Genomic DNA, 17900 nt, shown 5'->3' with positions numbered 1-17900 from the left:
GGTGCAGTGCCAATGACCCATCATGTTAAAGCATATAGTAAATGATGATTTTATTGCTGTGATAATGTTCCATGTGGCACGAAGTCCGCATATTGTCCATCAGATATTTTTTTTTTAATTCAAATAATAGTTAAAAGATGGCATATATAATACGAAGGTAACTATTCTTGTTGAACACCGGCATGTTTATGGGTTGACACCAAAGCTCCTAACAGTGATTGTAAATACTAGAAAAAAAGTTGCGGGGGGGGCAGTAATTGTTACACGTGCTGCTGTGGAGTACGTTCCATCAATCAGTCATGTCTTGGATGGGCGAGTCATTGCTGCGCTGACACGAGCTTGTTGTGTAAGATTTGGTAAGTTTGTTTGGAGACTCCGACAATCTAGTTGCTGTGAAATGATTCTGAGACAAAAGGGAAATTACGAGAGTTGTCCTAGTGACAGAAAATGTGCAATGTCACAGCAAGAGTTTGTTGACAAACACTGAGACACACGCTGTTCGATCTCGTGACTAGAGAGTGTTACAAACGCGTCAAACGGTACAAAGTCTTTCACGAGGATATATATCAGGAATTCCACATTCCTTTTGGGATTATTGGAAACTATAACGTTAAGTTCCAATGTTTACATCTTGTCAGTAGCCCCAACACGGGGCACAGGGCCATGTCACACCACTGCTACTACTAGCCACCTAGATCTAATTCTACTATAAATAAACAAACTCCCACAAAAATATGTATAAGAGGCCGCGTCTGTGAGACTGTTATTACTATGAGTCACAAGGTCCTGTGCATGGGGTGAACTCTGTCTCACAGTCCCTGACCATAGTATTTTCCCTTCCTCCCAGCCCTTCCTATAATGCAAAAGACTAAAAGAAGTCATACTAGACTTTCCTCAGGTTCTGAATCTCCCAGCTCACCGGGGCTCCTTTTCAATTAAAATTGAGTTATTTGTTTCTATCAAAATTGTATATTTTCAGAGACTAAGCGTGAGTCTAGGGGTAATTCTGAAGTTAGGAATGTGTAGAAGTGACCAAGCTTGTCAGTTCATACTGGTATTGTGGGTATGCTGGCTAAAACAGACCCATTCATCTGCAGCTAAAACATCACCCTAACATTAATGACAACAAATATGATTTATATTATGAAAATTATATTCAACCCTCTCACTCTTAGTCTCTATATTTCAAACAGTTCCATGTGTCTGTTTTCATGCATGTACTGCTAGTCAGTCAATGTCAATGCCTATATTGTTTCCAATATATTGTAGACTGGTAGACATTCTAATGCAAAGCGTGAAACCTGAGAGTTAATTCCCTTTGCTTCCCATCAAGCACTCATGCTGACATTACACGGATATTTCGTGCATCAGGCTACGGGCATTCAAAAACTATAAAATATCTCTTCGGGGGAACGAACAGAAGGATCAATATCAAACTTGGTCAATGAAAATGTGAAAATTACCTTAAAACATCACAAGACCATTTCAATTATTTTTTCAGTCCTGCTAGGCATTGTTTTCTATGCAGAGATTAAGATTACCGTATGTGTTTGTCCTATAAACTAACCAGTAAGAGCAATCAGCTATACACACATTTTCTCCCGGATCTATCAGTGACTCTTTTGAAAGATACCCAATGATATAACTTGAAGGTATTTTGATGCAGTGATCGGAAGTACTTGTACCTGAAACTTTATTTTTCCAGCAGTGGTATGTTCCATTGTCGGTTACTTCAGTTGCAGCTTTATAAATTAACAATATAAATTAATATTAACAACCATAAGTGTAGCTCTTGATATACAGACGTGATTTATTTATGGAACAGTTTGCTGGGTCATCAATACAGCCTTCCTGTGTTTTTCTTATTCGATCACAAAAAGACTAAGTTGACATGTAATAGTCAAACTACAACAATATGACTTTTAACAAGTCAAAATATGGCATTTATGACATATGTATCCATTCTCTGTCAACTAGTGGGGGGTACCGGTGGCCCAGTCGTCTAAGGCGCCGTGATTCGTTATGCAGAGTTGCGACCCTTGGGCATGCCAGAAACCTATGATTGTGGATTCGAATCCCGGTTCGCCCCGATTATGTTTCTAGGTTTGTCAGCACCATACCCTTGCTCGTGGGTTTCACCGTATTGGTAAACATCTGAGACCTGCATCACTTGGGACTTTCCTCCCACATTAAGCTGACACGCCGTGATATTACTGGAATACTGGTAAAAGCGGCGTTAAGCACAACTCACTCACTCACTGTGACCTAGCATTAGTTTCAAAGCACCAATAGCTGTAATCTGATCGCCATTGCTGTAAATAACAGTGAGTTGGAGCGATCTGTCGATCAGTTAACACACGACTTTAATGTAATCAGTGATGGAATCAGATTACAAACATAACCACATAGTGTACTAACTGGATTGACATGCAAACTTAGTCAAATGCTTCCCGAATCACATTTTTTTCCTTTCAAAAATTGGATAAGAATCTTGTAATCACAATAGTGAGATCATGATATTATAATTGGTGCGGTGAAATTGCCTATACCTTGTGTTCAAGATTATTCAGTGTTCCCGCTGTCTTTAGAATCTAAAAATTATCAGTCCCCTCTAATTTTTGTCAGTCCCAACTTTCAACAATGAAGAAAAGTATGAAAATTACCTGTTTTTAATTCTTTCAACTCCCTTTTTTTGAATATTTCACGACTAAATCGCTGCAAATATATATTTAACCTTGAAGCAAATCGAAATGTTATTAAATAGCACCTAAAATAGGTGCTTCAACCACGTCAGCGAGCATGACCACCTGATCCCGTTAGTCGCCTCTTTCTCGCCATGTTGTAATGTTGTGTACAGCAACATCTTTATTTGCTCATAAATCATCACGAAATGAGGCAAATGGAAGCCATGATTTCATCCCAGGGTGCAGGAAAAAACATTTTGGGAGTGAGGCGTTCTAAAATGTTCAGAGCCCCGCTAAGTGGCTACATGATCTCAGGTTCGGCCACTTTGTGGCCTCCATCATTTAGTTGTAGGACAGTTAGTTTGGAGAAGGGCCAGTTTCTTTTAAGTAGAACAAGCCCTGCTGGCTACATACAGATTTGTAGTTACATCTTCCCCTGGTGAAAGGTTGCAAAAATATGACATGGTATAAAATAATATTTGAAAAATATATATATTTGTACAATACATAAAATGACCAAATTTGTGATGTCGCACAAAGTGCTTGAGTTAGCGGTATAATGTGGAGTGTTTCTGTTGATGGTTTCAAGGAATGGCGTTTAGTGATGATGAAAACACACCCTTGAGGAGAAACGTTCATGGCATTGTGGGTAATGGAATCGTCAACTCAAGAGACACGTCCACCTATGAGGAGCTGTTTAAGGACAGCGAGCCGTGCCCCACGTGTCGAGGCCTGGGGCGTGTCACAAAAGGTACGTTATCATTGTCAGCACTTCACGAGTTTGTGCCATGTTTTTACATCGTCCATGAATAGGTATGTCTTCTTTGCAGTGCAGTCAGTATTTGTAACCATGGCCTGGTACGTTATCATTGTCAGCACTACACGAGTTTGTGCCATATTTGACATCGTCCATGAATAGGTATGTGATTTAAATCACTGCATCCTAACCTGAGGCGGCAATGGATAATTTAACAAAAACGGGTACCATAGTCTAAGTTAAAGGGGGCGGTCGGGTAGCCTAGTGGTTAAAGCGTTCGCTCGTCACGCCGAAGACCCGGGTTCGATTCCCGACATGGGTACAATGTGTGAAGCCCATTTGTGGTGTCCCCCGCCGTGATATTGCTGAAATATTGCTAAAAGCGGCGTAAAACCATACTCACTCACTCACTCACTCTAAGTTAAAGCCAATTTTTTTAGGATTTTTTGTTGTGGTGATTCATTTAGTGAAGTCATATACAGTATATTTTGACTGAACATTATCCGGTAATTCATTCCACGTTCACACTGTGTCGAGTACAAATAATTTATGGTAGTTAACTGTTCTAGCGCTATCACATTGCATAGAGGCTGTATGTTTGATTTGTTTGTTTGTTGTTTAATGCCATGCTCAGCAATATTCAAGCTATATGACGACAGTCTGTAAATAATCGGGTCTGGACCAGACAATCTAGTGATTGACAACATGAGCATCGATCTACGCAATTGGGATAAGATGACATGCATCAACCAAGTCAGCGAGCCTGACCACCCTATCCCATTAGTCGCCTCTTACGACAAGCATAGTCGCCTTTTAAGGCAAGCATGGGTTGCTGATGACCTATTCTACCCTGGATCTTCACAGGTCCTGTATGTTTTAACGTGTGATGGAAGGATGTGGGTGTACACTCTGTGAGGTATTGAAGATGATGGTAGGTTAAAGGCGATGAAACAACATTGTCATCAGACTCACAAGCTTATTGGAGGGACATGATGTTGGAATGAGTTTTACAAGGTGATTTCCAAAATGGAACAGTCAAATCAGAAATAGGTTCACACAGAACTAGGTTGTGACATCACCAAATGACCACAAAAAATCAATGAACTATCAGTAAATGATATTGAAGCACAGTTCCAGAGTTTCCATGGTTACAATCAAACAAGACAAGGTAATGAGTCAAATTGGTGGCAGCAGCAGTAAGCCACAGAATCAGTGCACGTGCATTCCACATGTCCAGAATTTTGTCATGGTGGAATATCTTCAGCTCTGTCTCCGTTCTTGAATGAAGAAGAGTGTTAGCAGCTGCAGGAATTCAGTGTTTTGAGACAGTTGTCCAATCAGTGCATGGCAAGTAGATAAGATGCAAGTAAGATAAAAAAAATGTCTTGGATCCTACTTAAGTTGGGAATTTAACGTGCGCTTTCCGACATATAAGTATTTCCCGCAGGGGCCCGACAGGCCATTTAGTGTTTGGTCGAAAAGGGTATGTCCGAAAAGGTGAGGCAACCTAGGTGGGGCTCTTTAGGGTTGCTTACTTAATTTGGAGAACAAATTTGGAATTTTGAAATATGCCATGCAAAAGGTGGAGGGGGGACTAAATGGAGTTCGTGTGTTTTTATAGGTTTAGTATTTTAGGGTTTATTGGCAGCTTGTTTGTTGTACTTTGTTAGATGCGGCCAAGTAGACCTGTTTTGATTAGATATATGCCTAGTGCTTTAAAGGTTTGTAAGTTATTTAGGGGGTTTAGTACCATTGCTAGTGTCATTTGACTGTTGCAGATTAGTGTGGATTGGAGTGTTGTTCTGTGTTGCTGGTAATGTGTGCAATATAGTATTATGTGTTGAGGCATTTCTTTTAAGTTGCAGTGGAGTCTTGGATCATGCCGTTTGACTCTTATGTAGGTATGGCCAGCCTTCTAGAAAGTGTCCCATTCAGAACCTTCTCAACTTTCAACCAGGCACAGATAACTGGAATCACACGCTGCTACCAGCAACACCCAACAGTGTACTGCTACACTGACAGTTACTACAAATTACAAACAAATTAACAAGAGCCTCTCCTGCCACATGACGAGAGATGAATGCATGTTCTGACCGGGCTATGTCATAGTTCTACATTTCGTTACTGATCACATGAATCACTGGTTTGTCTGGTCCAGAGTTTTTACAGACCACTGTCATATGATATTGCTAGAGTTATACAACAATAACACAAAAACAAGTATTGCCACACTGTTTACTGTGCGAGAATTACCACAATTAATTTACCTAGATCTTTCAATTGAAAATGGATGACGACGATGATGTTAAGGATGATGATGATGATGATGGCATGCAATTTGGAACTGATCTTATCTGTCTGCTTTAATTGTGCTGTCTCAGGGTTGTTTATCAAATGTGTCTGTTGGTGTGGATGGAATGATGATGATGATGATGATGATGATGATTCTTTTCAGAACAAAAAGGCGAGCTAGTGGCGTTAATTCCCCTCAAGGACAAAAGATTGAAGCCGAGACGAACGTAAGAAAACAAATTTCTCCTGAGTTGTAGAATATCTTGGCAGACTCTTATCTGACATAATTTATTTTCTATCAGCACAATCTGCCAAAATGGAAGGTATCTTTCCGCAAATTAAGGTTCTCTTGTCGTAACCCTAGTGTTCAAAATCACAGCTTTAGCGGGCCCTAGATTCAAACACTATAACAGAAAACCTCAACATGCTCAAGGTCTCCATACCCCTCTTTATTTCTAACACTATCTGGGCGATTGGGTAGCCTTGTGGTTAAAGTGTTCACTCGTCATGCTGAAGGCACTGGTTCGATTCCCCACATGGGTACAATGCGTGAAGCCCATTTCTGGTGTCCCCCACCGTGATATTGCTGGAATATTGCTAAAAGCGACGTAAAACCAAACTCACTCTAACACTGCAATGTATCTGCTATCATTATTTGGCCAAGCGCAAGCTGTGTTTTCTGCAGTAATTTGATATCTATCAGGAACAATTTTAATTGTTTTCATATTAATATGTAGCTTTCAGTTTTGATTTATGTGGTTTTGAACCCAATATCACGCCTGCTGTAATATGGATCTCACGCCTGGCTGAGCATGGATATTAGTAAAGTTGAATGAGTTTGGTCAGCACACCAGGTATCAGGAGCAGGTTCTGATGGCAGTTTGTAACCATGGTAACTAATGGTTTCTCTTTACTGAGACCTGGTAATTGCTAGCAGTGTCTGACTACAATCAGCAGAGATGATGGATGTGGAAGTCATGATGTTGAAGTCCTATAGATAAGGAAGAAGTCAAAGAAGTCAAAGCAGCCATGGGTGTGTCCTCAATGTTGTAGCCTGATCTGGAAGTAGGAATCTGGGGCAGCATGTCTTCGTGGCAGGTCACCAGTACCTCAATATACCCTATTCTACGTAATAAGCGATCTTTCAACTCTGTTTTTTTCACCCAAATTATATTCTAATAAGAGCCCCCTATTTCTAATTTTGAGAGCCCCCTGGGCGCTTATTACATCGAACACGGCATGTAGTTCTTAGGCCACTGCAGAGAACATCATTGTATATTCTGACCCCATGGTACCACGGCATTCATCATATCGCGGCATTTGTGATATCCGGTAGTTCACGTGGGACACGCCTCTTAGCAGCTGTCTATTAATGCAAATCAGTAACCAGGAGGTGCACACTTCTAAACAATTTCAATTTTCTCGGAATGTTCCGTCTGCTGTAAGTAAGGAGTTATTAATGCGTTGATACATATTTCTGGCATCTTTGGTAATATTGCCTTACCCCCATCTATCAATGGCCAACAATATAACCCGCAGGTCCCCAAGTAAACTTTCTCTATCGACCTGAACTAGATCATCTACATATTCATGGCGACTAATAAGGTAACGGAAGTTACGTACGCACATTTATTCCCGCTCTGTGCCCAGAATCTATTGGGAGATCATAAGGGCCATAATGCCAAACTTAGAAATACGTTCTTCACTAGTAGCCAAATAATAAATACATACTTTAGGCATACTAGGAGTGTTTTTTATATATTTATTGTTGACTTTTAACATTTTTCCATTATGTGACAAATTATTGTCATCCAATTTTTTTTATAAACAATCTTAGAATATCATTTCTGATATTTTGTTGTTGATTTTTTAAATATTTTTCTCTTACTTTTCTGTAAATATGCATTGAATACCTATTGCTGATAACACATTTAGAATTTTACTTGTGCTTTCTTTGCAATTGTCTGGACAAATCACTGATATCTGGCATGATCATACTAAGTGGTTGGTAGAATTATGTCCTCTTTTTGTCCAATTCGGACCTCCATACACAACTTTCCTCTGTACCGAGATACGATGGAGTTCTCTCCCTTGTCAAACTGAGCGCGAGGCCCGTCTTTTACTTGGAGCTACTAATGTAATTAATGAACTTTTATCAGTAAAATATGCATTGTTAGATCAAATAAATGACATCTGATATAGAGAACAAAAATAATCATAAAGGTTAGTGAGTGCATTTTGTTCCGTTCAGCATACATGACAAGTACCACGATACCCCGAGGTTGCAGGCTATATCTGGTATTTTACCCCAAAATGAAACTTTTTCTGCTTTGAAAGAACAGAAATCAGTCTAGCTCGATTCAATCAAATTTGAAGGTGTTCTTCTCAAAGTTTGAACATCAAATTTAAGAGTTTTAGTACAGTGGCCAGATATTCCATGTTCTGTCTCCTTGTGTGGCTGGTCTGTATTTTGTATAATCATGTTCTGTCTGCTGTGTGGCTGGTCTGTATTTTCTATAATCATGTTCTGTCTACTTCCAGGGTCCAGTATGTAGCACTGGCCATTCTGCTGTGTGCTGTAACGGCAGGTCTCATACTGTACTTCCTGTATCCGCGGGACGTGAACGTCTGCAGCAGTCAGGGTCTCCTCAATCCAGTCAGTCTCTTTGTGGACCAAAAGAAGGTCTTTGCCAACCTCACAATAGTGGTGAGTAGGGGCGGATCCTGCTGTGGGGGCGGATTCTGCTGTAGGGGTGGATCCTGCTGTTGGGGTGGATCCTGCTTTGGGTTGGGGAGGGGTGGATCCTGCTGTGGGGGTGGATCCTGCAGTAGGGGTGGATCCTGCTGTTGGTTGTGTAGGGGTTGGATCCTGCTGTGGGGCTGGACCCTGCTGTTGGTTGGGTAGGGATGGATCCTGCTGTTGTGGTGGATCCTTCTGTTGGTTGGGTAGGGGTGGATCCTGCTGTTGGTTGGGTAGGGGTGGATCCTGCTGTTGGGGTGGATCTTGCTGTGGGTTGGGTAGGGGTGGATCCTGCTGTGGGTTGGGTAGGGGTGGATCCTGCTGTGGGGGTGGATCCTGCTGTTGGTTGGGTAGGGGGTGGATCCTGCTGTTGGTTGGGTAGGGGTTGGATCCTGCTGTTGGGATGGATCCTGTTTTGGGTTGGGTAGGGGTGGATCCTGCTGTGGGGATGGATCCTGCTGTTGGTTGGGTAGGGGTTGGATCCTGCTGTGGGGGTGGATCCTGCTGTTGGTTGGGTTGGGGTTGGATCCTGCTGTGGGGGTGGATCCTGCTGTTGGTTGGGTAGGGGTTGGATCCTGCTGTGGGGGTGGATCCTGCTGTTGGTTGGGTTGGGGTTGGATCCTGCTGAGGGGGTGGATCCTGCTGTTGGTTGGGTAGGGGTTGGATCCTGCTGTTGGGGTGGATCCTGCTTTGGGTTGGGTAGGGATGGATCCTGCTGTTGAGGTGGATCCTGCTATGGGTTGGGTAGGGCTGGATCCTGCTGTGGGTTGGGTAGGGATGGATCCTGCTGTGGGTTGGGTAGGGGTGGATCCTGCTGTGGGGGCTACAAAGTAAAAATGATTTGTAAAACAAGTCTGGAAGCAATGGTCATCATGCTGTCAAGTTCCTTGGACCGTGCCTTGTCTTACACAGGCTGCCTTGACTAATTGTGTTAAAAAAGCCCACCATCTTTTCTTTGTTTTCAGAATTCCTACAACTTCACCAACAACAACTTTTTCCCTGTGGAAGTGACAGGAGCACTGATGGTGTCGCTGTATGACAACAAACAGATTGCCGTGGCAAAAAACAAGACCACTGTGGACCTCCCCACTCGCGGTGTTGGAAGATACGATGTTGTTATGAATTTGATATTTGAGAAGGAAAACGACTGGGATTTCCTGGTGTAAGTTTCTGTCATGTTTTATTTATGTCTGGGATGAGAGATTTCCATTTTAGTTTTGAGTTCGAAAGTTTTGGTGTAGATGAGAGAGCTTTAGTATACAGCATATTGAAATTGTTGGAGTTCCCTCGCAAACAATTCATTGTTTCTTATCCTGATACAATAATTGCAAATTCCATCTCTATTCCATGCAGCAAAGACTGCCTCCGTGGTCTAGTGGTAGAGAGTCCGCCCGGAGAGCGAAAGTTCTGGGGTTCGATCCCCGGCCGCGTCATACCAAAAGATGTTAAAAGATGGTACTTGTTGTTACCCTGTCTGGCGCTCGGCATTAAGGGGCTAAAACAAGGACTGGTTGGCTCGGAGTCAGTATACTGTTTCTGAGTGGGGTATTCATGTTAAACTGCGGCATGGTATCTCAGTGGGCTAGCACTATAAATCGGCATCAGTCCAGACTAGTACAAGCAGCCACACAAACACACACACGTACTTGCACGTCCCTATATAAGTGCAATAATCTTGGACGCGACGTTAAACCCAATTTCACCTCACCATGCAGCAAAACCCAGAGTGTGTCTCTCTGCCAGTGGGGCTGCCCCCGAGGTCACTGATGCAGGATTGGGGGTTCTTTGTGTCCCCAAGGTCACTGATGCAGGATTGGGGTTCTGTGTGTCCCCGAGGTCACTGATGCAGGGTTGGGGTTCTCTGTGTCACCGAGGTCACTGATGCAGGATTGGGGTTCTGTGTGTCTCCGAGGTCACTGATGCAGGATTGGGGTTCTGTGTGTCCCCGAGGTCACTGATGCAGGATTGGGGTTCTGTGTGTCCCCGAGGTCACTGATGCAGGATTGGGGTTCTGTGTGTCCCCGAGGTCACTGATGCAGGATTGGGGTTCTGTGTGTCCCTGAGGTCACTGATGCAGGATTGGGGTTCTGTGTGTCACTGATGCAGGATTGGGGTTCTGTGTTTCGGGTTTAAAGAGAGTGGAAACTTTCAATATGTTGTAACAGGATCAGTATATTATTATCCTAAATATTTTAAATTATGTAATATTCAAATTATCACTTTAACGTAAATTCATGTTTAAATTTTGGATTTGACATTGAGAAGACATAATGGTGATAGTCATATTGGTCTCTAACACTGGGACTGGTTTCCTCACAGGCGCTACAGCAAGTGGTGCCGGACTGTTCTAGAATCAAATCTGTAGACAAGTAGAAGTGATACTGTAGACAAGTAGACGTGAGACTGTAGACAGTAGACGTGAGACTGTAGTCAAGTAGACGTGAGACTGTAGACAAGGAGACGTGAGACTGTAGACAAGGAGATGTGAGACTGTAGTCAGTAGACTTGAGACTGTAGACAGTAGACGTGAGACTGTAGTCAAGTAGACGTGAGACTGTAGACAAGGAGGCGTGAGACTGTAGACAAGGAGACGTAAGACTGTAGACAAGTAGACGTGAGACTGTAGACAGTAGACGTGAGACTGTAGACAGTAGACGTCAGACTGTAGACAAGGAGACGTCAGACTGTAGACAAGGAGACGTCAGACTGTAGACAAGGAGATGTCAGACTGTAGACAGGGAGATGTCAGACTGTAGACAAGGAGACGTCAGACTGTAGACAAGGAGACGTCAGACTGTAGACAAGGAGATGTCAGACTGTAGACAGTAGACGTCAGACTGTAGACAAGTAGACGTGAGACTGTAGGTAAGGAGACGTGAGACTGTAGACAAGGAGACGTCAGACTGTAGACAGTAGACGTGAGACTGTCGTCAAGTAGATGTGAGACTGTAGACAAGTAGATGTGAGACAGTAGGCAAGGAGACGTGAGACTGTAGACAAGTAGACGTGAGACTGTCGTCAAGTAGATGTGATACTGTAGACAAGTAGACATGAGACTGTAGACAAATAGACGTGAGACTGTAGATAAGTAGACGTGAGACTGTCGTCAAGTAGATGTGAGACTAGACAAGTAGACGTGAGACTGTAGACAAGTAGACGTGAGACAGTAGGCAAGGAGACGTGAGACTGTAGACGAGAGACTGTAGTCAAGTAGATGTGAGACAGTAGGCAAGGAGACGTGAGACAGTAGACGTGAGACTGTAGTCAAGTAGATGTGAGACAGTAGGCAAGGAGACGTGAGACTGTAGACAAGTAGACGTGAGACTGTCGTCAAGTAGATGTGATACTGTAGACAAGTAGACATGAGACTGTAGACAAATAGACGTGAGACTGTAGATAAGTAGACGTGAGACTGTCGTCAAGTAGATGTGAGACTAGACAAGTAGACGTGAGACTGTAGACAAGTAGACGTGAGACAGTAGGCAAGGAGACGTGAGACTGTAGACAAGTAGACGTGAGACAGTAGACGTGAGACTGTAGACAAGGAGACGTGTGACCATAGACAAGTAGACGTGAGACCGTAGACAAGGAGATGTGAAACTGTAGACAAGGAGATGTGAGACCATAGACAAGGAGACGTGAGACTGTAGACAAGGAGACGTGAAACTGTAGACAAGGAGACGTGAGACCATAGACAAGTAGACGTAAGACTGTAGGCAAGGATAGATGAAACAGTAGACAAGGAGAAGTGAGACCGTAGACAAGTAGACGTGAGACTGTAGACAAGGAGACGTGAGACCGTAGACAAGGAGACGTGAGACTGTAGGCAAGGAGACGTGAGTCTGTAGACAAGGAAACATGAGACTGTAGACAAGGAGACGTGAGACCGTAGACAAGTAGACGTGAGACTGTAGACAAGGAGAAGTGAGACTGTAGTCAAGTAGACGTGAGACTGTAGACAAGGAGACGTGAGACTGTAGACAAGGAGACGTGAGACTGTAGGCAAGGAGACGTGAGACTGTAGACAAATAGACGTGAGACTGTAGTCAAGGAGACATGAGACTGTAGACTGTAGGACATAAGTTACAAGCAGAGGTCAATAGGTTATTTTGACAACAGGTGGGATAATAGGACAAAATCACATGACCATTTCAGGGTTTGACATTTGTGCTTGTAGCCACCGTCCACGGCACAGGCTTGTGGTTAGTGGGTCAGTAGTGTACCGGAGGTTACACGCCTGTTGGTCTCTCATGGTGAGGCTTCTTTACATTTCCACTTTGCTTCAGTATAAGTCTAAAAGAAAAAGTCTTTGTTCTCAGGTACCGCCACATCATCACAAAGTCTGCCACGCTTTGCGTTTCTATTTCCATTTTCAAAAACAATTAATTAAAACCCTTAAATATTCCGCGTCTCGAACACACGACCCCGGCAGTGAAATGCTACAATACTTAAAACAACACGATCCTATATAGCGTGCAGTTACTTCCCTTTACATGCAGTTACTTCCCTCTACATGCTCGTGTTATGATCATGGTGGCAGTTGGAGTTTGTCTGTTTGTTCAATGAAAACGTGAAATTTACGTTAAAACATCTCAAGGCATGATGATTTACAAATTCAATGGTATTTGTGTACTGTATGTCAGACAATGTTTTATACACAGATATTAAGATTACATGTTTATTTGTCTCGGAGAGACAGAAATAGCAATCATTCACACATTCTCCCTGATCTATGGGTGATTTAGTTTGCAAAATACTTAATATCATGGCCGATATCATAACTGATAAGAAATTTCAATACTGTGAAAGGATGACCGAAGACATTGTGTCTCTAACCACTAATGTTCGTTTCAAGGCGAGTTCATGGTGAGTTGATGTGATTTGCCGATCAGTCCATACATAATTTCACCAAAATTTATGTAAACAAAATTGAATGAATTCTCGTATGAAAGTAATATAATGGCTTACAAACGTAAGTCCAGATACACAATGAACACTTTTATAGCCAGATAGTGTAATAACAGGACCAACTTGCGTACTTCAGTACGGATTTGTTGACATGCTTCTTCCGGTGTTGCATTTCACGATAACGTCTTCGCATTGTGAAATAAAATCAAAGCTCATTGTATGTGTGTATTATGCACAAACTGGTAGTCCAAAGGTAGTCCAATACTGTATTCCAGTATTTTACTCATCGAGGAATGTAGGGAGGCCCTTTCCTAGGTTGATTGTACACAACTGTTTATTTGGTTACATTCTAGTACTGAACAACCAAAACAAAAAGGCTGCCCACATTATTTTTTCAAAAGCCATTGCCTGAGAACCAATTCTTTTGTTGCAAAGCTCATGATATAGCTGAAAAGAGGTACTCCCAACTTGCCATGCATCGCCACATTCTGCTTGTCGCCTGCTTTGACTACCTCGGGGTGGTGGAACCAGGCTTCATGTTGACTACTTGACTTGTGGATTTCCACTTCATTATTATTTTAAGTCTTGGTCAAGTGTACTTGCCTGATAAATAGAGAATCTCACCCGAGTGTCTTTTGATATCAAATATATCAACACGAGTTGATAAAAGTAGAAAAACTCTGAGGTTTTGCCGAGGAGTTTTTCAACTTTTATCAACGATTGTTGATGTATCTGATATCAAAAGACACAAGGGTGAGATTCTATTTATCATCCAACATCATTCTTCCAACTTTTTCAGGTTGTAGACAGTAATAACAGTGTCTTAAGTGTAAAAAGTACTGCTAACAGCTTCAGTATCAGAGCCATTAGTGATGTCATTTGATTGTGACGTCATGGTAACTAATGACATCACAATGATCTGCAAAGTAGATATCGCTTGATCTCGCCAAAGCGATATCTCCTGTGGGAGCCAGTTTTGGATGACGATCAACTCTGTCTGTGTGGATGCTACAGCTTCTGTAATGCTACACTCCGCCACCAGGTGGCAGGACATGTACAGTCACTTTTGAAGCCAGCTAATTTTACATGTATTTTTTACTCACAACGCATTATTATCCCTCACGTCGAAGTCTGTCTGTCAGCTTCTCAAAAACCATTAAAGTCAGAGAAGTGAAATCATACACTGTTGTTACTGGTCATGATCTCAAAAGAGTTCGAAAATTGGTGTCGTAACTTACGGCCCATGCATCAGGACATTACATCCGCATCGTAAGTGGCGACTAATGGGGTGGTCAGGTTTGCTGACTTGGTTGATGAATGTCATCGTATCTCAATTGAGTGAATCAATGTTCATGATATCAATCACTGGATTGTCTGGGCCAGACTCAATTATTTACAGACGGCTCTGAGTGCGGTGTAAAACAACAAAGAAACAAGCAAAACAAACATCTGTATCATAGTTACCATGGTTACAAACTGAGTAACATTAATGTTGATGATAGTAACTGTAAAATGTCAATGCAAAATTAGACTATTTATTGTAATTGTTAGTTGAAATGAAGAATATTGTAGTGTTCCTCGTCAGTTTTGTTCCAATGCGTACGAAAGTACAAAAAGTAGCCAATGTTACAATTTAAGCATCAGCCAACAAGTGATGAAACTGACCTGCGTGTGCTCCACGTGCAGTCCGTGATACTGTTGTCAGGAAGACTACTCTTACCTTCTGTTGACAGCCTAACATGGTCACACTCGTCAGTTCTATGAATGTTTTACTTGTCCAGTAAATAATAAAAAATGAAAGTATTTTCAAGTACATCACGAAGTATGTACGTCGCATCGGCATTATTTCAGCGATATAGTGACAAGACCAAGTTTATATACACAATTTATTCATGAATACAAAGTTATATTTAAAAACAACATCATGAAGTAATATGGCCTGGTAGGTAATCATTTTGTTTCTGTGTCCAGTAGGAACAGAATTTATTTCCTGAGCAAGTCATATTTATAACTTGCTAATGGCAACATATGTGACAGCTGCGAACTTGTATGTACCTGGACATGGTCGTTAACTTGAAGTCAGGTGATGTCTCCAGGTATTGTGATTATTATGATTATTCTTTTGATGTTGCAGACGTTTCTGTGAAGATCCAAGGCCATGGGTGCACAATCTCCCTATAACATTCCAGTAAGTTGTCATGGAAACCTATCAGTTCTCTTCCTTTTGGTTCTGGTATACAAATGAAAATGTCTGGTTTATGCCACAATTTATATTTAGTCCTTGTTTACGGTTTCCTACAGAAGATTGGTAGAGTTGTATTTATTGTTCAACACTGCTTTAACAAGAGATATCACTCTGTGAGATCAAGTGATATCTCCTAGGAGATATCGTTAGCAAGGAGATACTGCTTCAGTGAACCTGCATCCCAAGTTGTGGTGCCGAGGTCTGCTATGAGTGGCTGGGGTCCGCATTCTCCCTGTTGTGAATGTTGCACAGTTTGCTGTGCAGAGTTACTTCCCCCAACCGTGCCAGGATACTGTACTGATTGTGAGATTTACCTTGATTATGGTCTGTCGGCACCTAATCTTGTGGGTTTAACCAAGTCAAAACCTGCATCACCCCCGGTTTTCCTCCCACATGGATGGAACTGACATACTTCTAAAGTGTCTTTAACTCTGCTCAGAAGTTCAACTTTTGCCACTCTAGAAATATGGCATCAGATCCTTCACTGTCAAATCTCTTCCAGTTGTGGGGATTCCGAGTTGGACAGGATCCCTAATAACCTATGCTGGTTATAAGAGGCACCTTTGTGGATCGGGTGGTCAGACTTGCGACCTGCTTGATTGAAGGTCATCGTACCAGACGAGTGTTGCTCATAACATCAATAAGTGGATTGTCTGGTCCAGCCACTTGATCATTCATGGATATTGATGATTTCAGCATTAAACAACAAACAAACACTCTTCTAAAAATGTATTTGTTCAGCTAATTTACTTTCCTTTACTTTGTTAGATTAACAGCAAACTACAGCTATCTCGGCCACATCGAGCAGACGACGCTCACCACGTTCCAACCTGTTTCCTGCTCTAACGCCACAGAGGTCTGACCCACGGAGTTGGGATTTTCCACATGAAACATGTGACCACAGTGCTGGTACACCCTGGGACACTGGAGCAGACGTCAATCTGTGGCTATGAACAAACTGAGTGAAGAAAGAACAAGTGTTGTCAGACACGAGGCTCCATGTATTGAGTGATGTCTCTTCATCGAGTGTTTTCTTGCTGACTCATCGCATCTCTCTCTGTTGAATGTGTAAGGTCATGTATGCCTTGAAGACTTCAAACCAATTTGATTAATCTAAAAGAAGTATAACTTTCATTAACATTTATTATTTTTAACAATACCATCTGAGACTGCTACATGAAGCATTATATTTTCAGTTGAAATATTAATCCAACAACCCAAAGCTTCTTGTATTTGGAGTAAAACAAAATTTGAGAGAAGTCTTGTATAATTACTGGAAAAACAATGAACTCACGTAGATTATCAGTAACAGAGAAAAAAAGGAGGTAAATATGGTAAGGGAGGTAACTCTTTTGGCTTGTCATTTTTAGAATAAATATTTTCAACACATTATTGTAATTTTGACCCCGGCCCTTATATTTTGGAAACAAACTTTTACCAAGTAACAAAAATAGAATCCTTCCTTGGATATGACCGTACAATTTTCACTGAGTTTTGGGATTGAGGCATCTTCCTGAGGCAAGGGCGTTAACTGACTATAAAAGTCCAGTTCAACCCTTGCCAAACTGGGTCTGGTAGCCTGGAGTTACGGAGTCTATGTATAGTCCAAACAAAATCGCGTAACCAGCTAGACTAACCGGTTCGTTAACCACATGGATTTCAACGTGCAGATTTCAGTCGACTGCAGGATTTGCAAAACATGTGTACTGCCGACTGGACATCGACAGATCTTGTCATGTATTTAATGAAGGTGCTCAAGTAAGACCCATTTTATTACAATATAGATCTTGATTATCAATCAGATCACCTTGACTGGGCGCCGCCATATTGTTTGAAGCAAATGCATGTGACATGAGAGGTGGAATCTGACTGGTCACTAGGAGGGACCTAGAAGGGACATTACTGGTAATATAGTCTAGAAATTCCAGCCTAGTTCAGCAAGGGTGGAAACTGGACTTTTACAGTCAGTTAACTCCCTTGCCTCAGGAAGATGGATCGAGGTGTCTCACTTTTTAATCATATAAAACCAATTTTAGAGGGAGTCAGTTGCTTGCTCAAAACAAGTTGGGCTTCACAGACTACGCTGTGTTTGGGATGTTGCCATGTTGTTCTTGTGAGATTTCATTGAATCAAGGAGCTCTAGAGATGGCAGCTGACTTCCTGTGTGTTCCTCACGTAAAGGAGAGATACAGATTGTGGTTGCTTAGCAACTGAAATAATTAGACTACAGTTTGAGCTCCTGCTTTCCTGCTTCCATTGACCGTTTACAACTAC

The 17900-nt window shown here is 42.0% G+C and overlaps 1 protein-coding gene across 1 annotated transcript; it reads left to right on the top strand.

Annotated features, from left to right (window-relative positions):
* The first annotated feature begins 234 nt into the window (after positions 1-234).
* Positions 235-16939, top strand: LOC124129288 (transmembrane protein 106B-like). Its single transcript, XM_046492810.2, has 7 exons — positions 235-356; positions 3274-3435; positions 5897-5960; positions 8275-8440; positions 9439-9635; positions 15516-15569; positions 16395-16939. Exons 2-7 carry the CDS (start codon positions 3276-3278, stop codon positions 16486-16488), a joined length of 735 nt encoding a protein of 244 aa, XP_046348766.1. The 5' UTR covers positions 235-356; positions 3274-3275; the 3' UTR covers positions 16489-16939.
* Positions 16940-17900: the final 961 nt, after the last annotated feature.

This window comes from Haliotis rufescens, unplaced genomic scaffold (genome assembly GCF_023055435.1).
Source record: "Haliotis rufescens isolate VD_foot unplaced genomic scaffold, xgHalRufe1.0.p SCAF_46, whole genome shotgun sequence".
NCBI lineage: Eukaryota > Metazoa > Mollusca > Gastropoda > Lepetellida > Haliotidae > Haliotis > Haliotis rufescens.
The sequence above is the reverse complement of the archived record's forward strand: the minus strand, read 5'-3'. Positions and strand labels throughout refer to the sequence as shown.